At 39.5% G+C, this 27,261-nt stretch overlaps 1 protein-coding gene across 1 annotated transcript in view; it reads right to left on the bottom strand.

The window, feature by feature from the left end:
- The window catches only part of DIAPH1 (diaphanous related formin 1), a 123,730-nt gene that overhangs the window by 28,324 nt on the left and 68,145 nt on the right, over window positions 1-27,261 (bottom strand). Inside the window, 10 exon segments of the mRNA XM_042461824.1 lie at window positions 1,336-1,465; window positions 1,604-1,843; window positions 3,006-3,107; window positions 3,307-3,401; window positions 3,533-3,628; window positions 21,465-21,470; window positions 23,447-23,564; window positions 24,682-25,365; window positions 26,777-26,908; window positions 26,910-26,957. Coding sequence (XP_042317758.1) covers window positions 1,336-1,465; window positions 1,604-1,843; window positions 3,006-3,107; window positions 3,307-3,401; window positions 3,533-3,628; window positions 21,465-21,470; window positions 23,447-23,564; window positions 24,682-25,365; window positions 26,777-26,908; window positions 26,910-26,957 — 1,651 coding nt within the window.

Raw genomic sequence — 27,261 nt, 5'->3', positions numbered from 1 at the left:
TCCTTTGTTTCCTTTTAGACATTGACTCAATATACTGGAACATAGACTTCCATACAGGAAAAGGCAAAAGAGATGGAGAAGGCAAAGAAGGGACAGCTAAACTGAATAATGGAAATTCTCCTGTCATACTGCTCAGAAAGGCCTTCCTCTTTTCCATCATATGAAATATTTATGTTAGCCACATAAATAAACAACAGGAGAGGCTCTCTGTTTTCATAGATAAATAAAAAAATTGAGTTAAAAAGAAAATACCAACACTTCAGAAAAGACAATTACAAAACCACTCATCTTTAAACTATAATTTAACCCTCGGAAAGAGGCACATCCCTGAAGCACATCCCTTTCCAGCTTTGAATGCTTATTAACAGATTATAATACGTGTTTTGGACTTTTATGAATGAGACTGAAGTGTCTGCTTATTGTACCAACACTATAGCACCAAGAAAATAAATACAGTGGGCCCTCTCCATACGCGGGGATCCATTTCAGATTCCTCCGCATATGGGGAAAAACGCATACGCTCAAACCCCATTGGCTGCAATGGGAGAGCATTTCTGTGTTCGGCACGGTGCATGCACCACAGGCACTGTAAATAAAGGTGGAGCAGCAAGCATACACAGGATTTCTATTGTTTGACTGATAGGCAGATGTCAGGGCAGCTACTATCATTGCAGAAAAATACATCTTCCTTCACTAACGTTTTCAAGCTTGGTCCTCCCCTCTCCCCCCAAAAAACTCAACCAGCATCCCAAAGAAGCTAATTTGGTACAAGAAGTGTTGGTGTCAACTGTTCACAGTGACCTGGTCACAACGACCAATATGACTGGTTTTGTACTACATTCTGAAAAGCAGGGATTGTGTTGTGAGAAAGAAGGTACCTTAGTTACATGGATAAATCAAAAAGGTGCTGAAACACCTGCTGAGAGGGACCATGGAAACTGAACAAACATGCACAAAAACTTACTAGGGGCCTTCTCTAGGTGGTGGTTGATTTTGTTTGTTTCCTTGTTTTGTTTTGTCTTGGTTTCATCTCCCCAGAAATTCCCTTTGTTGCATTAAGAATATGTGGCTTACATTAGTTGCATATAGACAAACAGGCCCTTTTAGATCACACCATTGTAGTGCTATGAATCCACTTGAACTGCCATGGGAGTATCCCATTAAATCCTTGGGTTTGTAATTTGGTAAGAAGATAGAGGAACTCTGACTGAAAATTCTAAATACCCATCCATAAAGTACAAATCACATGATTCCACAGGGTGGAACCATGGCAGTCAAAGTGGAATCATAGTGCTAAAAGTGTGGTGTGAAAGGACTCGCAGATTCCCAAAATACCTTGACAAGCCTTCTCCACATGGATGAGTTCATCAGGAAACATCAGTACTTCAGGATGCTGCTGCTCACATATTTCTGCCAAAAAGTGCAGCAAGGTCAATTTCTGGTCAGCTGACTTTGTGTCTCGAAGCTAGAAATGTGGAAAAAGTGGGCCAGTATGAGCATTGCTCAATATAATAAACGCTTTCATCCTTATTTCTCCCCACCTCAAGCATTCTGGGTATTATAGCCACCTTATTAAAATTTGGCTCTGGATCTACACACTCACCTTGCAGAGGAAACTGATGTTGAAACCAAATGCGCCAGCATTCATGGAGCCAGAATTCATATAATTGCCCACCAGAAGAATGATGGAAAGTAAATTGGAGAAGTTTTCACTTTTACGGACTTCCTCACAGGCTGCTGTCACAGCAACTATCTCTGGCTTGATGTTTTCCACTTGTTCATTAAACTGTAGCTTGAAGAGGATGGCACTAAGGCGGGGCATCAGGCGTGGAACTGAACTAATCTGAGAAGGAAAGGGGACAGAATAACACGGTCACACAGAGAGGAAAGAGTAGGAGTAGGATGACAACAAGAAGGTATGAATAAGGTCTGAAGGAGAAGGAAAAGAAGAAAAATTCTGTTTCCATACCAGAATTGTAAGAACAAAACCATGGGGATGGTGACAAGTATGAAACAGTCAAGTAGTCATTATTGTGAATGAAACATTGACGTGAAAACACAATAACCTGTAAGTTCTCTCTCCCAGTCTATAGCATCTGGACTCGGAGGATCTAATTTAGGAGCACTTGCTCACTGAGTATGAAATAGTTGGATTTACAAGTATGATTCTAAGTAATTGAAAAAGTAATGGAAGTAATAGAAGAAATTAAAGATTTAAAAATGACTTGTTTGACTTTAACTTCTGACAAACATTTACTCTTAAAGGACTGCTTCTCATATGCATGACTTTGAGCTACTCAGTCCTAGAACTGAAATGTCAAAGACAATGTTTTGTAAGATACAGGTATTCTACTCTTTTAATCTTAATATGGCCTTCAGAACACATGGAACATTCAAAAAAGTTGCTTGCTTGATGTTAGGACTCTTTGTTCTCACAGTGGTATAGCAGTGACATACCAACGATTTATTTTGAGGCCAGGTATTCCATTATCGATTTACTGAGCCTCATGCCTTATCCAGTCATTTTATTAGCTCTTATGCTTTCCATCATATTTCAGGTAGGGCCATTCCAACATGAAAAACAAAGGAGAACTGTGCTTCCTAGAATAGGCATCCGTGTCACTGCCAGATTTTTCATCCATTCAAAGCTTCACAAGCCTTGAGGACAAAAAAGATGACCGGATAGAAGCCTCAGTTTGGGTGGTGTATGGAAGAAGAAATTTAGACACAAGACATACCCAGCTCTTTGAAAAATTTTCAATTCCTAGAAGCCCAAATATACTCAGGCACACAGATGTTAACAAGTTTGTGGATGTATTGTTTTATAGGATGATAAGGACCTTCTCAAGAAACATGCACCACTAATGATAATTCAGAAGATAAGTAAGAAAGGGACAGGGAACGGGACAGACCAAGTGTGAGAAATAAAAGAGGAGATCCTGTAATGCAGAGTCATGCCTGAGTTCAGTTGCTCCTTTCAAAAAGAGAAAGAGGAAGTCACCTACCACAACTCCAAATTGCTCAGGCTCAGGTAGTTCAGCATATTCATCCTTCAGTTCTGCTATCATCTTCAGTTTATCTGGTTCTGGCATTAATTTAATCAGGTTCTGAGAAAGAAAGGAAAAATATAGTTTGAACTAAGACTCCTTGACTTAAGTGAGAAGATTTGGCCTAGAAAATAATTGATGCTTGCTGGCCCCATAATCATTTTTATTAAGTGTAGAATGAAAGTAGTTCTTTCAGGCAATGGCTCCTTCCTATTCAAGAAAGGAAGAAAATCACAGAGAATAATCAGCCTTTACCCACCTGCACCATGGACTCAGTCAACACAGCTTCATTCACCTCCAGGATAGCATTCTTGATCTCTTCGTAAGGCATGCGGAAGGAACCCAAAAAAATTGCTGCCAAATTCAAAGAAAATCACAATTAAATCTTTGGGCCTCTACAGCCGACTGTCTGAAAGCATTCTTACCAGTAAATTCTAAAATCTCCTTGGAATCACAGGCAAATGCTCCCAGTTCATCATACTCACAAAGGTTCTGTGCATTCTTTGAATCCAGCACTCTCAGCTCCTTGACCTTCTTCTTAGATTGTCCCTTCTCCTCTTCATTCTCCTGTAGTTTCTTTGCTATGGGCAAAAGGAATAAGAAGATCATAGCAGTCCTTTCAGTTTAAAATTCCTCAGCTATAACTCTTCCAAAAGAAACACAATCCTCCTCCTGTTATTTTAAAGAGATGGCAGACATAAGGAGCCCAATGAAATACTTTTTACATTTCCTTTTTCTTTTCTTCTTAAGCTAAAATGCAACAGGATTGATGGCAACTATAGCACCAGAGTTAAGGAACGGGATAGCAATGGGATTAACAGGCCAACCTAGCAGACATTCACCTGCACAAGGATAGAGCAAAAACATGTATGTTGGATGGCTGAATGTAAGCCCCACCCTTTAATGTCCCCACAAACTAAGGGGTATTCCTGGTGTTGGTGCATTCAGTGTGAAGATCTGAAAAGGATTCTGTGAGCGTTTTCACTTAAACATGCTTACAGAATTTTTGGCTCAGGGTTCCCAACTGTGGGAGCTCTACATATGCAAACAACTCTGTTTATAAACTGTTTTTCAAACCTCTCCACTGAATGCACAAAGATCTGAACATGACATGGGGGAATGATGGTTGTCAGGGTTTACACACATAGCCTTATACAGTCCACTCTCCCCATACGTGGGGGAGCCGTTCCAGACACACACACCCTGTGTATGGAAAAAAGAGCGTATGCTCAAGCCTCATAGAAAATAATGGGGTGCGTGCTCGCAGCAATGCACAGGGCACACAATGCGAGTACGCACCCCATTATTTCTGATGGGGCTTGCCTTGAACATAGCGTAAGCTCAAAGCTGCGGAAGGCAAGCCCGCCTATAAGGAGGGTCGACTATATATCCAACATATTTTAAGCTGTACTCATGTGAAGGTGAATGTCTGGATAAGAATCCTGTATAAACTAGAGACAGCTTAAAAGGGGGGAAATAAAACCTTGTAGTTAGACGACAGCACGTATGTTATTTCACATAATAATAGGTAAGATGATAGAGTTTCACAGTTAATGTTTGTCTGAAGTACCATAACAAAGAAAGACAAATGGTGGAAGCCACACTTTCTATTTTACAGCCAAAACAGATATCTGTGATAAAGACTACAGATCAAGCTGTATGCCCACAAAAAAAGAGACTGCGCTATTTGACTTTCAGTTTGGTATAAATAACTTCAGTAACTCCATCCTTTTGCATTGTTGGGGAGATGGCACAACACTGATGGCAACTACTGCACAAGTTCCCAAGTGGTAACAGTCTATCCTCCTATCACTTGATTTAAGGAACAGTTGGCCCAGCACTAAGTTAAAATTAGGGTGAGCTTCCTGGTAGTATAAGCTATTCAATGGTGGAGCTTGATGCCCAAGAAAGCAGTGAACACTCATTTGTGAAATGTTTTCCAGCAAAGGCTGGATGACCATCTGCTAAGGATGCTATCAGATCTCTTACACTGGCAGAGGGTCAGTCAATATTGCCTTTGAAGTCCCTTCCAACGCTACGATTTCTATGTTTCATAAAGTCAATGTGCAATGCTCTCACTACCATGGTTGCTACCAGGTTTGGTCACATATATTTTTTCACTAGCTTCTAAACTTCAATAGGGTCAGAAGCCATTTTTTTGCTTGTATATGGGCTGCATTCTTGGGCAGAGGTCTAAGGGGAAATGAAAAACTTAGGTGTTTAATAGATAAAATGAGCAAAATAGATACAAATATATCTGTATCTAGGATAAAATATGGCAAAAATGGTAAGTACTTGTTTATTATAAAAATAAGAAATATATTTATTTTAAGGAAAGAAAAGGTTAATATTAAGAAATAGATTGTGGGGGTTTTTTTTTTGTTTTTTAAAATATTCCTAGGGATGTAAAAAAGAGCATGGAAGCCTTATGCATCTTATAAGCCATACATTACCCCCTCCGGCTGTAAAGCCAACACTCAACTGGTAATTGTTGGTGGCGAAGAACTATGTTCAAGCAATCAGCCAATAAATTGTTTGTTTCAAAAATTGTAGGTTTTGTTCTTTTATTTAGGCAACTATGGCCCTCTGTAATTATGGCTACAGTTCCCATCAGTCTTAGCCAGAACAGCCAGCAGTGAAGGATTATTGAGGCTGAAGTTCAAAAACATGTGTATAGTTACAGATATTTGATAGGAATGTAAGACTCTATCTGTGTGTGCATGTTTGAAAGAGAGATATAGAGAGAAAGAAAGTGTAATATTTAGGAACACAATGCATCTGCAGTATCTTGTGCCAAGGATGGGCATTATGCTGTACTGTACTTCAGATGGTTTGGGCTACAATCCTCATAAACCCAAGCCATCATGGACAGTGATCAGGTATTCTGGGAGCCGTAGTCCAATCTGGAGAATAGTAGGCTGCTTCTTATGCCATGCCTTAAGGGATGTACCACCTGTTGGAACAAATGCTGCACAGCTCCCTTATTCATATAAGAATTTAGGGTAGCTTTGTAATCCTTCTCTATTTCCTTCCAAAGGTAAAAGCAAATTACATCTATCCAGTTTAAACACAGTTTCTCTGCATTATAGTAACAGAAGAGACTTCATTATGTCAAAACTAATGCTACTGACTAAATGGCATAATGAATTGCACTTCCTGGCAAGATTAAAGAGGGAAATAATGTGAATGCAGGTAGAAGTTGGGTGAAGGGGCAGAATTTACTCAGTGTGCCTTCCTTTAACGTTTTATCATCCTTGACACATCTATACCCCACAGATTAGGAGTATTATTACTAAGGGTTCAGAGTCACTGACCTAGTTTTCTGGGCATCTGCATCAATGCACAAATTAAGGGTTCTGAGACAGAAAGGAAGCACAGCTGCTTTAGCATATCTGTGTGGTTTGGGGTTCTCTGGCTCAGAAAGGTTTTCTATAATTCCATATTTTAAAAGGTAGGCAGTATAGTTGGGAAGCACATATTGCTTTAAACTGTGTAATGGAACTGCTTGGGGAAAGGGAGTGCAATTCCACTTTTTTAGTGTAACAAGTGACAAGGACTCAATATAGTGATATATTTCTCCAACACTTCAGAATGAGGTGTAGAGTGCATAAAGTCAGATATGCTCCAAAAAATTAAACAAATCTGGAACAGAAAAAATAGATTCCAGGGAGAAGTCTAAGTGTAGAGACTCCTCCCAAACAGACTAATTTCCCATGTGCAGGGAACACTATTTATTTGGAAGACCATTTGATTATCTTGTGCATTCTGAAGTAGCACAACACAGCTATGAAGATTTAACACGTCAGTGGGCACAAAACCAAGGTGATCTCACATTACGGAAGGCAAACAGGAACCTGTGGAAGCAGCTTGGTTCACAAAGGGTCCAGCAGGAATGATCACTGAATAGGGAGGCCTGACAGAGTGGGACACTGAGAAAAGCTGGACACATATAAGACTTTTTGTTTATCAGAATAAAGAAAACCCAATGGAAGCTCAGCTCCTCTTCCATCAAGAACTCTTGGGGCCCACATCACAGTAACCACTCCAAGGAATACTCACAGACAGCTTACAACAGTATGAGAACTCAACTCCCTGGGCTTCTGGACATTGCAGATCACAAGAACACAGTCCTCATCCTTCTTATGTGCACAGTGTAGTAATCTGCTCAGACCCTCTGCCAGCATCAGCTTTCTAGTGTTACAAAGGGGGTAAAAAATCCCTTACTCCTCTAGGTATAGGTATGCACAATATCAGAACAGAACCTGCTACAGATTGGTGATGGTAGAATAAAACATGTTAATCTGTACTGGTATGGCATTTAAGATTTTATGTAAGATTTGATGGGTTAAAAAAAAGATCTGTCCAAATCCTTGGATTCAGGAAGAAATAAAATAGTACGAAAGATTAGATTTGTTTAGAATCGGATTCTGTTTTCTTTGTTGTTGCCTTAAGACATTTTTCTTACACTGGGTCAGAGAAAAACATTCCTTTCCAGACTAGCTAAGTAAGAGTTCAGGAATTGTCACAACATGTAAATCTACGGCATTGTATTACAGCTAACTGGGAGTTATGAAGGCATAGAGGGAAAGTGAGCTATCCAGAATGCCAGTAATTAATGCCAGAAGAAAAGGGAGCTCAAGAACTGCTACATGTACGGTTTAGAGCTGGTAGTGAGCACCCACACATACCACCATGTGTGAAATGAAGCTTGTTTGCTAGTTTGTATCTTGGGGGGGGGGGGGAGAGAGAGAGAGAGAGCATGTGTACATGAGAGGATAGAAAGCAGAGCCATCAAAAAGCACCAGGCTTTGACTCAGCTTGTCTCACCCTCCCTGCAGACTCCTCCCTTTCTCTGTTTTATTTTTCTGCGCCATAAACACAAAATGGAGTCTGGAAGGAAGGAAAATATGCTCTCTAAAATGGCTGAATGCGGCAAAAGAAGATAGGAAAATACTAAAATAGGGCAACAGCACCATCTGGTGCTTGAAGAGTTCATCCTTGGAACATTCCCACTGCTGCAATCAGGAATCAGTGGGATTGAATTTGCCAGAAAATGTTGCAAGCTGTGGAATTTCTTATCACCCAAACTACTACATTTGCAAAATTGGCTCTTCCTTAGGAAAACACAGTAAGGTTAATATTCAAATAAGGCTAATATTCAAACTGTGAGGTTGGAATACCTAACTGTACTGGGAAAGCAAAAACAATATCTGACCCACATACCCTTTGTCTTAAATTCTTCATAGCCATATTAGTACAGGCAAGAAAAGAAATACGAACTTTAAGGTAGCAGAAGTTGGCAGATTTTTTCCTCCTGTTGTTTCAGACTGAGTTTGTATGTTTGCTGCATTATGACCAAATCTATTATATGGTCTCTTATGGCAAGGAAAGTAGTTTTTATCAAGAAATACATTGCTTGAGAAAAGAAGCATGAAGTCCCACTGTTCTCAACTGTGTCAACCAAAACATTAACAGCTGAGGTGAGAGTAGCACACTCTCCTGTCCCCTCTTGTTTACACCTACAAGGAAGACTATGCAACATGGCAACTCTGCTTTTATCCAAATTAGGGCACCTCAGACTAGGTTAAGGTTTATACAACCCCTAGCAACTGCACAGATCTCTTGAAACAATATGGAATGAGAATCACAGGTATGAAGGATGGAAGGATGGAAGAGGCCACTGAGATAAAACAAAAATACATGGAGGAAATCGAAGTCGAAGGCCCCAGGAATCCCTAGGAACATTAGTGGGCCAATAGTAGATATAAAGTAGTGGACCAATAGTAGAACAGACTTCCTTGCAGGGTGGAAGGTCTTTGGGGGTCTTTAAACAGAGACTGGGTAGTTCTCTTATGGGTGTGCTTTAGTTGTGTATTCCTGCATGGCATGGAGTAGTGTTAGATGCAATCCCTTCCAACTCTATGTATTATATTTGATCCAGTTGTTGTATTTGTATAGTTTCTTGGAAACTCACTGCAAGCCAGCAGCCAATGGGCTCACACAGTGGCAATGGTCTATGGGCCACCACTTTGAGGAGCATTACTTTATAACATATTCAAGACCGCTTAGAATAGGTTAGCTGCACATTGCATTTTAAAACATGCAACATGCTATTCTGAATGCACACTGTTGGGACACGAAACAAATAAGTAAAAACCATGCCAATCCACTCCTGGGCTATGAAGTACAGAACATAAGACGGTCGATTTCATACAGCGATAAAACTCAGGTGATTCAAATCAAGATCTGGAAATAAAAGTTCACACTTTATCTGGAGACTAATAAAACAAGTTGGATCACAACTGCAACATTAAGATGTTGTCTAATGATTATGTATGAGCATTAGCACTTGTGGAAACTATTTCCCCAATGCAACCTAGAGTGACTCAATATAGGAATGCTGGGAAAGTACAGCTTACAATTTTAGGTGTTATCCTACGCCCAAAGCAACAGACAGAACTGCAGGCCAAGAATGAAAACACCCCTCTGTGAGAGCTAGTAAGGTTAAAAAAGTAATATACCAGCCATAGGATGGGTAGCAGAGTCAAAGGAGCTGGAGGAACCCATACTTATACAAAGTGAGGGACTCTTGGCAAAATATTTGACGATTAACGATATAAGGAAACAGAATGGGAACTAAATACAAACAAGGGCAGAAAGAACATAATAAGGAAATTCCCTGGCACAGAGGTCCCTCTGTAAAGTAAGTCGTGTGATTGCAATAGGGTTTAGCATGATAAAATCTTTGCAAATGCCCTGAACTACTTTCCTGAAATATAGTTGTGGTTACCTCCAAACCTTCTCTAGGTATCTCAGAACAGCACATGGTAGTTCAGGAACAGCTGGAACCCCCCCTCCCCACCTGATCATAATAATCTTGCATTTCTTTTCTGATTTCACCCATTCTCTGTCTTATTTACACACACACACACACACACACACACACACACACACACCACAACAGAAGAGGGTGATAAATCTCCTTTAGTGCATGAAAAGGAAACACAATGAACCCCTAAAATGTAATCTGAGCTGCTGCTAAAGCTTCTGCATTGAGGAATGGCTGGTATGAAAGGAAAAAACAGCAGATGGAGAAAGCAATAGGCCCTGGCAAGGGGAAATGCCTTTGTCTGTGCAAAAGGAACACCCTGGCTTTTCCTTTCTTTGTTTCCAAGAAACGAGGCCAGCACGAAGGGAGGGGGAAGAGGAAGAGGGATGGGAGGGGGGAAGAGGAAGAGGGATGGGAGGAGGAAATGGCCACCGCCTAGATGACACAATGTCAGCCGACGTCCTCCTCCAATCCCATGCTTCTGACATCACTGCCAGGAAACCGAGCCAAAGTGGCTCAACTGCGCACATCTGGTGGATGAAAGGAACACTGCAAGCTATTTTGGAAACTTCTGAAAAAATGTGGAAATTTCGATTTTAATAAACATTCATTACTTAAGCAATGTTATCACTAATATTGCAGAGGCATTAAAACACACACACACACACACACACAAACACACAAAGGTCCACGATGGTATGATTGCTGCAATTAAAACAACACATGTTCACATACTTTAGAAAGCGTTGACAAGTCACTTATCCCAGTTACTGATCTTGACCCTTATATTTTGGACAGTTAAATGCAGACATCTGCAAGTTCATCAGATCTCCGGTATCAATGGCATGTTATTTTCAGAATACCAGCTTTTTCTATAGAAAAGTGTATTTTGAAAATAATGCTCACAATGCCAGTTATTCATGTCAACATGCAAGTAAAGAGGTATCTATCACGTGCCTGGCTTGCACTTTTAGGGGTAGTTAAGAACCACCTTAATTTTTCTTTAAAAAGTACATGTGGATAGCATGCTAAGGCGGGGTACAGACTGTCCAAAAAGGATGGTCTGCCTGCGCCTTGTTTTGCTCCACGAGGAAGCTGCAGCAGACAAACCACACAGCTCACTCACGGGGCAAAAAGAACCCACAAAAAGCGGGTTCTTTTTGCGGCACCATAATGACGCCACAGTGCGCCAATGGCGCACTCGCAACGTCATTATGGTGCTGCGACGTGCAGACACTAGGCGTCCATCGCGTCAAAATGGCACCGCCTGTCTGTACAGGGCGCCGCTATTTTAACGCCCTTGTCACGCGCTAGGGGTGAGTCATGTATGGGCGGTGCGCCCTCGCCAACCCCTAGCACCTGACAAGGGTGCACTATAGGTCCGTCTGGATCAAGCCTAAGTTTTACAACAGGAAATCTGATTATATTTCTCACTGTATACCTGTGCTATGTATTACAAATTTCAAAATCCGTATTAGGATAATAAAAGATGTGTGCAATCTTTTTGTGTCTCTAGAGATGAAGTATGGAGATCTCAAAAACTTTCACAAATGTTTGTGCCCTTTTGGGTTGGCCTAATAGAAGAATGACCTAAAACTAAATATTTAGTCTTTATTATGGCCAATTTTTCTACCTTTGCTTTATCTTGTGTTAAAGGTCTAAACACTATCCACACATTACAAAGGACATTACTAGTCCAGAATCCCCAAAGAGGAGAACCAGTGTGGTATAATGGTTTGAGTGTTGAATGTAGGACTCCGGGAAACTAGAGTTTGAATCCTTACTCAGCCATAAGACTCTCCTGTATAATCTTGGGCAATTACTCTCTTAGTCTCAGATAAAGGCAATGGCAAACCCCCTCTGCAAACTTTCTCTTGCCAAACCCTGCCCCACATGATAGATTCACCACAACCTGGAAACAACTTCAAGGCATGCAACAACAATCTCCTCAAGTAGCTATTGGATATTGTGTGAAAAGCATACACAGCAAAACTTTCATTGGCTCAACTAACTTGTTAAGCTGTTAAGTTATGTGATGCCAATGTATGTTACACAATCAGAAATTTTAATCATCACTTTTGATCTTTCTGTGAACACTGCACAGTAGTATTTCTCTGCAGTGGTAAATCTCTGCAGCTTTTCAAACTATCTCTTCCAATATCTACTAACTTTTGTTCCATAATGTCTAATGAAGACCTTGGAGCACTCAAAAACCCTGTGTCACTTTTATAACACATCTGTGGTCCAAATAAAAGGTCCATGATCCATGTCAGACATTTGGTTTGAGTGTGGACCACACACCTCCTTTGTTTGTTTTCCATTTGGTGTGCAAATAGAAAACTTCAATTAAAAATAAATCTGTATTTACAAATCCTCTATGAAAGTAATGTGAAAGTGTTAACCTACCTTTAAAGCTCCTTTTCATCAGTATTATAAGAAATTTAGGCAGCCTTTCTAAGTCTCTGCAAAAGGGGAATTTTGTAAGATATCCAGGCCGCATTCGCAATGCAGCAAAAGTGACAATATCTATATCTGTACTTGATAACATTCCTTATACATGTTGGCTTTTCTGCACCAAGGAAATGGAAGCTGTTACACTGCCTGTGCAACTAAATGACTCTAAAAAGAACAGTGAAAAGACAAATTCTCTCTGGCCCTTTCTATGGCATCCTACAGCAATTATATCTAAAGATACACTCCTCATTCTCAGGGAAAGAGAAAAGAAGAGGGATGTAGAATGTTACAACAAAAGTTCTACATTTTTCCTGTCCTTTTCCTTTCTACCCGCAGGTGGCAGCCAAAGCACACAATTGGGAGATGCTCATTAATTGTAGACCTTAAGGGTAGTTTTATCTTTAAATGGATTAATTGGTATTTCTAAACATTGCAAACACTTATCAATGGCCTAGCATAAATTTCTGCCCAGAAAATGAGACTTCAAAAGTGGTACAGTATTGAAATCATATGGCGTGTTCCAGGCAGTTCTCAAACTTTTTCTCCATGGAACACTCAAAAATTGTTTGAGGCCTTGTTCTAATTCTTTGTTCTGTAAATTAAAGTGCATGAAAAACACATTTTAGTAATATCTTCTCCTTAATAATAACAGGCCACCATCATCACAAAAACCAGAGCTGTATCCTTGAAAAACAGCTCAAGTCGATACAGACTTGCTAGGCAACAGTCATACAGGCCTGTGATTCAGATGTACTGTTTTGTGATTCCAGAGTAGAAAGTCTCAGGTGGTGGGGCTGACAGCTTCTGGGGAGTGGGAAGCTTAACGAAATTAAGAAGAGCCAGTGCTTTATTCTTAGGGTGTCATCTTGTGTTGTTTTAAAAGGGGATTTCTAATACTATGCTTTAGGTTTGTCTCACCTCCCTCAGAAGCTCTATACACAGCACTTTTTTCTTAGAAACATACGACTGAAGGCTCCCGCCAGAGCAAAAGAAACTTAGCCAATCTAGGCTACTACCTACTGTGAATTTGGCTGAATTTTAATAAGAATATGTCAGGATTTTATTTTTAAAACAAAACATAGGCTTCTTGACAACATAATTGCTTTTAGTGCTATTTTAAAGCTGTTTTAAAATATTTTTAGAGGGAGTTTAAAAGAAAAGCTTCATGTGTTTTAACTAGCTTTTATTTATTTATTTATTTAATGTTTTAAATATGTTTTATCTACTGCACATCACCTCAGAGCCCCTGGTGGGTCAAAAGTCCATAAATGCCTTAAGTAAATGAACATTGGAAAGAGCTGGACTTCTTGACACAATTGATGGGCATAGCAGCATAGATTAGGAAATGATTTTAGTCTATTTCTAGACAATTCTGGCAAGAATGAATATTATTCTCTACCCAGTCTGCCCAATTCCATTCACGAACTTTTCCAACTCTTTCTCAGTTCTATTTGACTGCTGAACAAGAGCCAATGTAGCCATTAACAATCTTTAGGAAATCTGGAAATCAAAATGCAATTGTGTATTTACATCTTTTCATTAAAAGGTCTGGGTACGATAAGCGGTATAAGGGAAGAGAAAGAAATACAGTACGTGATTTCTAGCCACAAGTGATTCAAAAATAATCTAATTCAAATGGCTAAGACTCCACATGAGGACAAGAAAACCAAAATGAGGTGGGTGGGATAGAAGAGATGGGGAAGAAGCAAAAATGTTTCAGCTGATCCTGAGATAAATGATTAAAAAGCAACAGAGTTCAACAGGGAGCAAAGAAGGGTGCAATGCAACAGGATGCAGAACTTCAGAAAAGTAGATTTTAGAAGGAATAGATCTGGATTTCAGCATGTTCTGAATTCAAGTTTGTCCTAATGGGGGACTGTCTAAGCAATTTTTGGCAATTACTGAATCCCAGCAGGCTAGTGTAATGTTTCAACCTGTCCACTAGAGGGCACATGAAAACTTTTACCAGTTCCCAGAAAAGTAAAGGCAGTATGTTGCTTCTTTTAGAAATATCGACACATTCGATGGTACCATCCTTAACCTTAACACTGACTGATTATGATCATGTTACATCAAGGCAAGGAAGGATGTACCAGATGTATCTATGACTACTGCTTGCAGTGGTTCTTTCTTCCAATGCACATGACTTGTTGTTGTGTGTCTTCAAGTTGTTTCTAACTTATGGTGACTCTATCATGGCAAGTTTCTTCAGAGGGGTTTGCCATTGCCATTCTCTGAGGCAGAGAGAATGTGACTTGCCCAAGGTCACCCAATGGATTTTCATGGCTGGACTGGGAGTCAAACCCTAGTCTGCAGAGTCATACACCAATGCTCAAACCACTACACCACACTGGCTCTCAATATACTGTTGCTTCCCGTTGTTCTTTTTTCCAATGCACATGGTCCCATCTATCCATTATGAGTTAGGAGTCAATCAGTTAACACTGAAAGCAGAGAGGAAAGTCAAATAATCTACTTAAGTCTACAAATGCTTAAGCTACCAACTACTTTCTCTCAGTTGGTCTCAAATGTGCTACAAGATCTGTTTGCATGCTGTACCTCAAGTAAGGAAAAACAAAGCCCTGGAACAGTTGAGCATGACAAATACTTATTAAACTTGTCTTTCTGCTGCTGTCACATGTGTATTTTAGAACAGTTTGTTAAACAAGAAAACACTATATTGCAACTATTCACAAACCCAGCTGAAAGATGTGTAGTAAAAGAGGCTGTAACAACTGGATGGTAGACTAATTTGCTCTGCATACTTATTCACTAGTAGGAAGAAAGTGTAATTTCCTAGTCAGCCTTTCAAAGCAATCCTTGGACTGCACCCTGACTCGGTAAGGATTCAAATACAGTATATATTGAAACAATAACCATTTGGGAATGTAAGTTGATAGAATAAGTTTATGTTTCAAGGAGAATTTAAGATAGTTCTGGGTCCCCACTAGTATATTGACTTGGAGGGGGGAAAAGGGTCTTCATTGTCCATTCTAAGGAATATAAGCTAGGTGAGTAAATTCAAAACTGAATGCAGAAGGTAGTCATAAATAGACTGATATTCAACAAGAGTTAAGTAGCATTTTGTACGGTCCAGGACTTTGAGCTAAGGCTATTATAAACAGATAAACCCCAGTTAACAAAGAAGAGATGTTCCTGGGCATTACTTCTTTACTAGAATATTTGATACAAGAGGCAGAAATAATATGGAAAGAATAGGGATAGGTTTCTGCACCACAAAAAAGAAGAGCAGCTTAATATGTTTCAGCATACATTTTATCTAAAACTAACAAACGTGAAATGAATCAACCACATCAGGTAAGATTTGCATAAGAAAACAAAAACAGTTTTCAAATGCTTGAAAGCTTCTTCCAAAATGCATCCAAAAAGGCCAAATGTATAGATTTATGCTTCTTTCACATGATGGGGGGTAGCTGGTAAGGCAAGGTTTATTATGTTTCTTTTTTTCTCTCCATTTCGTATTCACATATGCTCAATAAGGAATTCTGCAGACAGCTGCTGTTTACCTTGCCTGTTATAAGCAGGAACAGAGTTAAAGCAGGATGGCTAGAGTAGTATCCCATTCTCTCCCAGCACACTGCTACAGCCATACATCAAAAGTTTGTGTTTCTCCACCCCTTCTTCACCATCCTCCCTATGCTATGCTGCTATAAATTTCCAGGACCAAGATGAAAAGCAAACTGAGGGGAGGGATGGGAAATGACTGCAAAAAGGAACTTCTTTGTCAGATGCTTTTAAAACTGAGGCATGCCTTTATAAACATTATTTGCAAAACATATGAACAAAAAAGATATGACACTTAAAAGTCTGAGCTCTCAGTTATGAAAGGCCTGGAGACCAAGTCTGATGCGTACAAGGTGAAGGAACTGGGAGTGGTTTTTTGTGGGTTTTTCAGGCTATGTGGCCATGTTCTAGAAGAGTTTCTTCCTGACATTTCACCAGCATCTGTGGCTGGCATCTTGAAGAGAGGAGCCTAAACGTCTCTCAGTTGAATTGTGTTGCTTCTCCATCAAAAAAGCCTTCAATAAATTAATGAAAAGTGGAGTGTCCACCACATACTGCAAGTTTGTGGTACCCCTACAAAGAGTATTCTTATGGCAATCCCAGCCTATTTCAGGATAGGTGCCTACATGTGTCTGATGTAAATTAAATACATTTTGCTATGGTTTTTTTTTTGGGGGGGGGGGATATGAAGGCCAAAATCTTGTTGGTGGAGTATGGTAACATAAGATCCCACTAAGTTAGCCATTTCGTTTTTAGTTTCTCCCCACCTACACAGAGAAGAGGAATTGTGGCAACTGTGACCAGGAGAGGAGGCAACTGCTCACTCCAGGCTATCTATTCTCAGAGTCTGGCTCCAGGGCTAGGGTAGGTTATCAAAGCCAAGACACTTGCAGAAAGGTGGCTTAGACCTATGGTAAAGTAGTCTGTGGACTGGTGCCATTTCACTGAGAGCTTCCAGAAAAGGAACTGTGGTAGCTAACCAGTCCCTGTCACATAGGAGGACAAAACATTGCCAGTCCCCCATATCAGATATCCTCAGAAACACTGGCTTATATAATGGCTTGCTGTATGACACAGATGATTGTCAAGCTACTATGCCTAGAGTGCCAAGGACCAACCAGGTAGGCAGCAGCTGCTTCCTCACATGACTTATCCCCATCTTTGTAGCTGTTTGCAGGCCTCCTTCCATATCCCCCCTGCCCACACACACAATTTTTCTCATTGTACCACTCCTGCTGCTGCCTTTGCCACATCCAGAGGCATAAATGCTTGCAGAGCCAACAGGCAACAGGGTCCATTCAAAATAATTTATTGAGAGTACTCAGTATTGTCAGTTGAGTTAGACAGTTGGCACTGAAATAACCTCGACCATCAGAATACAGCAATATGGATGTAGTTTGTGGTGGTGAAGAAGTAGGCCACTGTGAACATGTGAATAGATAAGGCCACACTTTTAAAGTCAATGTAATTTCTTATTCATCTCAAGTTTGTAATTTGTGTTAGTGTCAAACTTTTTGATGATAGCCATATTGTATTAAAGGATTAATACGATATTTAGGTATTCAGTCCTATTTGGCTCACCTGGAGAAATGGTCCTAGAAATAGAAAAATATGAATTAGTGAATTAGATTTAGTCTGACAAGACTGCAAGAGCCATTGGTAGTCCTTACTCGACAAGTTAATATTCCGTCCTCAGTCAAAGTTGTCATGTGTCAGAGCCACAAATAGCATTCCTAATTTTTTATTTAATATGATTATAAAAGAGTAGGAAAGCTACTTACAGAGATATCTTGTGTGTTCTTGTCCTCAGTTTTTTCTTATTCTGAGCAATGCAGCCTTTAATTTTTAACTGACCTTCAATTAATGTTATACAGTTGGACTTAAGACATTTTCATTGGCTTCATGTTTGAGCACAGCAGAGCAAAGCATTAGTGCCTAAATGGCATAGACTAGACTTGGATATCAAATCTACCATTAGCCATTCTTTCATCTCAAGTTGTGTTGTGCTTTCTAGCACTTAGAAAGAGTTTTAAGGATGACTCTGGAGAATAAGGCTTCAGAGTTAGATAAGTGGTGGATTTCCTTTGTACTACTTCACCTCTTTCAGTCTTACCATTTAGGACCTCTGCTTTTTCATGCAGTAAGTCAGCCTGATGACTTACAGCAACTGAGTACACCTTTAAAGAGAGGCCCTTCAACAGCCTTCAAAGAGTGCTTATGCTAGCTTGCACCTGTTGAGGTTTGTAATTCATTCACAGAGCATCACCGTATCTTTAACTAGGTAGATGGTAGGTAATACATGTAAGGCTGTAACAGTGAGATCACTTTCAAAAATTATGTAGATTACCACCTTTGCTCATCTATTTAGGCCCTCTCAACTATAGAGATTCAGAGTGTGCAAAAGAGTGCTTTGGAAGGCAACAACTGTGATACTGTATTCTGAAACTGAATAAATGTGTTTATATTATACGAAATAAGGTAATTTATTGTCATGATTGGTACATAAGAGTAGAAGTGTTAAAGTAAGAATTCTTTTGGGAGATGAGAGCACAGAATGTTGGAGTGACTGGTTGGGACTTTGAATGTCCTTTTGAAAATGCAAATATGTTGGTCAGTTAGTGAGAATATGGGTTTAAGATAAGTCAGAGTTCAAAATAGTTTCAGTAAGGGAACAGTTTATTCAGTGAGGTTTAGCTAGGAATGAAGTTAGTCAGATCTTATTTAGAATAACTCTAGTCAGGATAAAGAATGCCATAATGTGATGCATGAGAAATATAGGAATTAAATAAATAATAGCATCAACTAAGCTTTAAAATCCATAACAGACACACTTACTTCTTAGAATGCTACAACAGTGTTTTTTAAGTGGTTATCAGTTCAGACATGTAGGATCTGTACTGGCAGCAACTGTTCAGTGGAGATAGTTAACTCTGGGTGACAGGAGGTGGATTTGGGTGAAGAAATTCATACACAAAGAGTCACAAAATTATATCAAAGTGCGGCTGTAGCCTGTATTAAATGTACCTCACAGGTAGTGCCCAGTGATGACATCGAAGGAACAAAATTTCCCGCACAGAGGCTATGAGGTTGTTTAGAAGAGTTCCACAGTTGGTGGTAATGAGCAGGATATAGTGTCTCTTTACCGAGAAGTAAAGGTAAGAGAGGTAGGACAAGCAGAGGTCCATACAAAACATCAAGTCTGAAAAGGGGAAGTTCATCACCAGGTACAAGAAGAGGGACAATATATGCTGGAAACCAATTATCACCAGAAGTGGTTCTCATGATGCTACAAATTTAAGTAATCAGTTAAAAGTTTCATTCCCTCCTGCCATAAAATGAAACATATCAAAACAAAAAATACTGGAATTATTGTATTAGTGAGGAGATGGAACTAATCCAAGCAAGCCTGTTTCAACTATAGAAAGGAAATAAAGAACCACTATTACTAAAGGAGAAAGAATACTTGTTACCATACGCAGTCAGGCAAGGTAAGCTCATAGCTCCAACCTAGTTATTAAGCCCTAAATGGCTTGGGCCCAGGATACCTAAAGGACCGCCTCTCCCCGTACATTCCGCCTCGCACCCTCAGAACATCTGGGCAGCAATTACTGAAGGTGCCTGGGGCGAGATTATCCTCCACTACACGGAGGACATTTTCCACTGCTGCCCCAGCCCTTTGGAATACGCTGCCCACTGAGCTCCGCTCGACTACCACCCTGGCCCAATTCAGGAAGGACCTGAAAACCTTCCTGTTCCAACAGGCATTCCCCGAATAAAATCCTGTGGGCCTCCCTCCTCTTCTGTGGCCAAGAGGTTGGGCTATGGGGTTTTTTGCCTGTTATTTTTATTGTGTAAGATGGCTTTTGATACTCTGTATTTTAATGTTTTATGTATGAATGTTTTAACTTTGTTGTAAGCCGCCCTGATCACAGGAAGGAGCGGGATAGAAATAAAAACTTTATTATTATTTATTATTTTATTATATTAAGAGGAGCCCTGGTGGCACAGTGGTTAAATGCCTGTACTGCAGCCACTCACTCAAAACCACAAGCTTGCGAGTTCAGGACCAGCAGAAGAGCTCAAACTTGACTCAGGCTTGCATCCTTCTGAGGTCGCTAAAATGAGTACCCAGCTTGTTGGGGACAAATTAGCTTTCAGTTGTAAACCGCTTAAGACACTGCTTAGGCAGTATGCAGTGGTATATAAATGAAGCTTGTTTGTTCTGATTAGACTACAAGATTAGACAGTACAAGATATTAGACAGATCTATGCAGCCTTTGACTGCATAGATCACAAAAAGCTATGGAATGATCTTAAAGAAATGGGCGTACATTTGATAGCCCTGATGAGGAATCTGTACTTAGAAGCAATTATTGGAAAAGATGGAGAAACATAAAGGTTCCCAATTGACAAGTGGGTCAGACAAGATTGCATTCTATCACTCTATTTGTTCAACTGATATACAGAAAATATCATATGAAGAGCAGATTTAGACTCAGTAGAAGAAGGAGTGAAGACAGAAGAAAGGAACATCAACAATCTAAGATATGCAATGGACACCATACTACTGGTGGAAAATATCAGAGACTTGGATGTAATGTGCCGAACATAAGCAGAGCACTGAAGGACAGGGGGGTCTTGGAGATGTCTCACCCGCAGGGGTGTCATGAGTCAGGATCGACTTGAGGGCAGTTAACAACAACAGGAATACCTCAGTTAGCAAAGCCTCTGATAAAGAAACTCCTTTTTACAAAGTCTTTTTATGTCCCCATCTAGCTGGATGTTTTTAGCATCATCAGCATTGAGAGGGCTGAAGAAGGGCTGAAGAAACATGGCCTTCTGGTGTTGAGTTGCTGCAGTGTGTCTTCAGTAAACAATACAATAAAGGCTGAACTGGGAAAGAATGCGATTCTACTTAAAGTAACTATGTGAGCCTACATGTAACACGTAAGGTAAATGACAACTGCCCCAAAATACCTTACAGAGCATGTGTGAAAAGTAAAGCACAGATAAAAGGGGATGACAGATATGTCTGTCTTCACCAGCTCCCATGAGAATTTTTAAAAAACACAGATTTATTAGTTGAGCCACCAAAATGGAAATCTTAAGTGGAGGCTGGATGAAGAAAAAATACTCCCTGGATGCATTTTAGAATAAGTTTTCAATTGATATCTAGAAGGTTCAAAATATTTTTCTTTACTTTTGCAAGGCATACCTGGCCTGGTTGTTTCATTTCACATGTACATATTGTTACACTCGAATAAAAAGTTCACTGAAACATGTTCTACTGCTCTTCTTTTTTCTCTTTTCTTTTTCTTTTGGTGCAGGAACCTATTCCCTATTCTTTCAATGCTGAGGAACACATATCCCGTAAGAAAGGAAAAAGCACAGAGACACAGTTACTACCTAGAAAAAGTGGTGCATTGGTCAGCAATAGTGTAGGCTTGAGTATGGGCAGAACTGTCAGGAAACAAGAACTACTCTCTCTGAACTGCCCCCTTTTTTATCTATACTCCCCAGTTGCCTTCACTTTATATACCTAGTATTAGGTATATAAATAGAAATCACATATGAGTTAAAGAGATCAAAGATAATTATAAAGTACTCACCCCTGGCTGCAATCAGTCATAATAAGTTGTATCCAATCCAAGTATTATCCATGAAATGAGGAAAAAGAAAAGTACATATCAGATACAACAAATTACACATAGCATGAACAAGATTCAACCCACAGCATGTCTTTAAATGCCTCCAATTCCCAAGAGCATTAACTGGTCAAGCAAAAATGATACTAAACTGCAGTAACAAACCTTCCATTTCCCATCTTCCCTCATTCCCAGTTACAAAACAAACTGGTCTTAGGGCCAATTCTGGGCTTAAAGATGATTATAATATAACTGCAAGTAGCAAGTATTAAAATACCATTAAATCCATCTATGGCATCTCAACATTCAGAATAACATGTGGTTGGGGTCAATCTGAAAAAGTGTAGCAGAGAGCTAGCGACTAAAACAAAGACAATCGGATGGAGCAGCATTTTTATGGCCTTTCTATAAAGACCCATTCAGATTTTTTTTTTAAAAAAAGACAACTAAAGGTAGCCACATTGTTAGATGTAAAATGTAAAAGAGGGAGAAACCCTAAATAAAAGTGCTCTGTCTGAGTACTAAGGCTGAGAGTCATCTATTAAAATGTGTAGATTGCAACTTCAAAAAGAAAGGCCCTTTCTCACAAAATCCATATCTATGAATCACTTAACAGTAAGGTGTGGCAGTAGATTTAAAAGGAAGTAAAACAGATTAATGAAAAATGAACCATCATAATAGTAAAAAAAAAAAGGCATTCTATAATCAAAGGCAGTATTTAAACATAATGTTCAGGAGCCAAGGAGATGTCATGCCTTAGGACAGAGTGATGGACAGAAGTGATAAGTGGGTATTTTGTTTGTATTTTTGTAATTAATCCTCTGCAACTTTTGTAGATGATATGCAACAAATAAGTTTGATGTTTGTCAACAACGTATCTTCCAGCTTTAAATTAAAACAAAACTGTTTTAACTGATTTTGTCTTGTTTTAACTTGTCAAACTATTTAGCAAATTTTTGTCAACTTAATTATTTCCAACTGCTTTATATTATTGGTTAAAATAATGTTATTGTTCAGTGCCCTCAGAATGCACGATATACAGCAGCATATAATAATAATGTGCGCAAGTGATCCCAGGTTAGGCTTCCCTGTTGTTTTCAAGTTGGCTTTAACTTATGGCAATGCTATTGAGAGAACTTCAAGAGATCCTGCTGAACAAAAACACAGAACCATACAATTTTAAAAAGCAATTACAAATTAAGACACAGGGAAATAATTCAATCAGGAAACTAAAAACACACAAAAAGCCCTGTTTTTAAAAACCCTCAAACATTTAAATTTACTACAAGGTGAATGCCTCAATAACATCAGAACATACTGCAAGAAGGTGTAAATTAATAATATATATGGGTAATTTAATTTGATTTTAACAGTACTTTAAAATGTTTTTACTTTATTTTATTCAATATCTGTGTTTTCATCTACACTTCTAATTTTTGGAAGTCAATTTGAATTGCAGTTTAGGGGAGAGGTAGGATATGAATGAGTTAAAAAGAGTAACAATGTTGTTACAGTTGGCTTTCAAATATGACTTTTCAAAAGGACATAGCTCCAAGAAGCCAAGTCCTCCTTCCGGTCCATCTGCCTTGGTCCAAGCCTCGGAGGTAGAGAAGAACTGCTGGACCTCATCCCCTTCCCCACCACCTCTCCCTTCTCCTTTTGCGTCATGTCTTTTTAGATTGTAAGCCTGAGGTCAGGGAACCGTCTAATTAAAAAGATTGTATGTAGAGCGCTGTGTAAATTTACAGCGCTTTATAAATAAAGGATAATAATAATAATAATAATAATAATAATAATAATAATAATAATACATATGCAGGACTAGTGACAAAGATTCTATTTCCATCCACTGGCCCAACCACACAGGGTAGCCATCTCCAGATTGTTCTGGAGGTAAACCTGAAATCATCTCTTCACTTAGTCCTGCATACAAGTGCATCACTTACATTTGGCCTGTGCAGTTGAGAAGGTAAGAGTCAGTTTGGCAAAGAGTTCATCATTCTCAAAACGATCCTCCTTAGCTTTGACCCAGAAACAGCCTTCTGATAACTCCTGAACTGTAATCTGTAAAGGAGGAAAGACATTCAGACTTCCCAGACACATATCCATGTTTACTGCAGAATACATTTTTTTGGCAAGTCAATTGCTTTAAAAAAAAAAGAGGATCCTGTGGCAGATTTATCATGACATAATTTTTTGTGGAACAGAGCTCAATTCATTAAACTTAGCTAGTGTTAGTCTAAGGCAGTCATTCCCAAACTTTGGTCCTCCAAATATTTTGGACTTCAATTCCCAGAAGCTCTAGCCAGTTTGGCTACCAGTCAGGAATTCTGGGAGCTAAAGTCCAAAATATTTGGAGGACCAAAGTTTGGGAATCACTGGTCTAAGGTGGCAGAGATATCTGTGATCTAGAATCTGTCATCAAATATTATTTTATTCACTTTGGGTTTGACTAAAACTATGCTAGCTTCATGACTGGTAAATCAAGTGTATCCTAGTCTGAAAGACGGTATCATCACCAGTAACTGCAACTGGCTTACAATTCTTAACTTATATACATATGGATTTTGCAGATTCTAAGATGGAAACATTAGCTCCACTATTTCTATTTTTTAAAAAATCTGTTTATATTAAAATATATGGGCTACTTTCTAATCCAAAAATGGTGCTCAAAGCCGGACAGCAAAACTGAATGTAAAATGAAAATGATTAAATAAATAAAAAAAGAATTAAACACCACAAACAGGGTCATAAAGCAGCACAAAAACAGGAGCTAGCTCAACAATAGAACCTTCTAGAGGAAGAATAACCTTCATAGGAAACAGTTTTTAAAATCCAGTCTTGGCTAGGTATATAGAAAGGTTGTTAAGGGAGTGGGGCAAGGACAGACTAATTTCATTGTCTGGGTGATGCAATCAAGAGGGCCTTTCCATCCCCTGAATTTGTCTCAGCCCTACAAACCACAAGACCATGTGAATCTAAATCAATTCTGTAAGAATACCAGCAAGCTTGCTAATAAATCTTTCTTCACTCTCATCAAATGCCAAAAATACTACACAGAAAATATGAAGGCATTTCAGGCAATGCGTCATTGGACAAATGAAGTAAGATGGCTGGGGTAAAGGGAAGAGTCATCAACTGTGCAGGAAGCATATCTAGTAATCAGCTAGCTGAACACCACCTTGGACCAGTTAGTTCTCCGTAGCTGAACTTCTGGCTTGTAAAGCTTCTTTGGAGTCAATCCAAATGGAAGAGCTGGAGCTGCAGGTGCCATAGCCCCAAATCCAGGTGGCATGGGTGGCGGCGGCACTCCAAGAGGCGGCGGAGGAGGTGGCACTCCTGCCATGCCAGGAAGAGGCGGAGGTGGAGGTGGCATTCCTGCCATCCCTGGTAGAGGTGGTGGTGGAGGCACTCCTACCATGCCAGGAAGAGGCGGAGGCGGAGGTGGCATTCCTCCCATCCCTGGTAGTGGTGGTGGAGGAGGCACTCCTACCATGCCAGGAAGAGGCGGAGGTGGAGGAGGCACTCCTGCCATCCCTGGTAGAGGTGGTGGTGGTGGTATCCCTGCCATCCCAGGAAGAGGAGGTGGTGGCGGTGGTGGTATTCCTGATGTTCCAGGGAGAGGTGGTGGAGGAGGCACTACTGTTGCTCCAGGAAGAGGTGGTGGGGGAGGCACTTCTGCCCCTCCAGGGAGAGATGGGGGAAGAGGTGGTGGGGCAGGTACTGCTGCTCCTCCAGGGAGAGGAGGCGGTGGAGGAGGAGGAAGGAAACCTTTTGCCCCTCCAGCCACTTGTTCCACAGATGAAGAAGTGATGTGTTCCATTTTCTTCTTAGTCTCCTCAAGCTCTTCTGTCAGTGAAGTAATCTGTAGAGATGGGTGACAGAGTCAGAGAAAGTAAGCTTAACAGAACATCACATTTCCAACCTAGATGAAGAAAAAAGAGCACCTTTGCTGTAACTGGTGATTCTTCCCTGATTCTTTTTAACACAAACTGAAATTTGTGGAATGTGTCAATATGTACTAGAGGTAACAAATTGGTCATACTAGGAAATCAGCTTGTTAAACAGACTACAAACATACATTAAAGTCACTCCACATCAGACTAAAGTCCAAAAATAAAGCAAAACCATCCACTGTAGTGGATCAACAATTTGCTCCTGATCAGATTGTTCAAGCCTTGGTGCCTGATTAGTGCTCTTCTTCACTTTCTCCATATAAAAAAGAAGCAGAGAAAAAAAGTCTTACCTGACAGCAGGTGACAACAACAAAGAGAATATTCAAGTAAAGGCTAATTTCTATTTTTTTCATTCAATTAACAGAGAAAACAGTTTATTTTTTTCATGATTCATTTCAGAATACTGTATTATTTTGAGTTAGAAACAGACGCTTTTTTCCCTTCCATATTTTTGAGCACCAAGAGAACAAATAAGAGAGGACACTTCTTTGCCTCTTTCCCATCACCTAACCATCTTGTCAATCACTATGGTACTGCAAATTAGTGTTGTTATATATATTTTATCCTTTCTATACAGTCTGTGCACAGTGTTCATTTTGTGTTTTAAAAGTTTTGGGTAGTCCCAAGATTTTTTAAATGACTGATAAATAGCATTACTGTATTGCACACTACTATTCTGTATTTTACAGTTCAAGTGATCACTGCTTTTTCCAAACATTCCTTTCAGTTGTCCTTTCTGTCAATTCACTTTACATGTTCTTCTTTTAGACTGCATTTCAGCAGGTTTACATTTTCTTTTTTACTTACTGTCTAGGTGTCACACATCTTTATAGCACTATCCGCCATATATATGCTTTTAAAATATTTAATTTTCAGTGTTAAACTGACCTCCCCACAACAAATACTCTTTCTTACAAAATATCTGCTTCATTATACCTTTTCTGCTTGTAACTTCTATCCTAGAACTTTCATCTACTTTACCCAACTTTACCCTCTTTAACAAATACTACTGTATCTACAGGTTACGCTTATCTATTATCTACTCAATTACTATGCTATAGTATATATTTCACTACCCTATGTCTTCCTTAAGGTAACAGCATCCTCTTACCTTTCAAAACACTTGAAGTTAATTAAAAACTGAAATGACAGATATGCTATATTTGATGTAATCAGCTTCTTTATAACACAATTCTACAGGCTAGGTTTGTTAGAATCTATGTGGGGAAAACTATGGGTCATTGATCCCTTTAGTCCAATATAAATTCAAGTAATATTTATAATGTCTACCCTGAAGCTAAATTTTGACCTGAGTCTTACTTTATCATTCAGCAAGGAGGCAGTATTTTCTAGGCTTTGCTTCTCTGACGTGACCTGCTGTTTCTCTGATTCCAACGTTTCTTTCTCTTGAAGCAAATCTTGTAATTTTTGTTCAAAATCGTTTTCCTTTTTTCTTCATTTCAACTTGCAGTTCATGACGTGCTGTCAACTCAGAATCCAGCTGAGGAAAAGAAACATTATATTCAGTAATCATTCCAATAGAACCCATACTGGATAGGCCTGATACTACAGACTCTGCATCCCTTTGAACTGTATGATTCTGATAGCACTAATGACACTTTTTTCCCATGCCAGACCCAAGAAAGGGAAAGCTGATACTGTTGAATATGAATTGGCTTCTATAAACAGAATTTGTTTATGATAAACAGCACTGACAGAATTTTGTTAACAGTAACAAAAACGCAATGGGAAAATGCGGGTGGAGAGAACATTAGGGGTACAAATAAAAAGTGGTGCAACTTGTG

Source organism: Sceloporus undulatus, chromosome 4 (assembly GCF_019175285.1).
Source record: "Sceloporus undulatus isolate JIND9_A2432 ecotype Alabama chromosome 4, SceUnd_v1.1, whole genome shotgun sequence".
Taxonomy (NCBI): domain Eukaryota; kingdom Metazoa; phylum Chordata; class Lepidosauria; order Squamata; family Phrynosomatidae; genus Sceloporus; species Sceloporus undulatus.
Note: the sequence above shows the minus strand (reverse complement) of the source record. Positions and strands in the feature narration are given on the sequence as shown.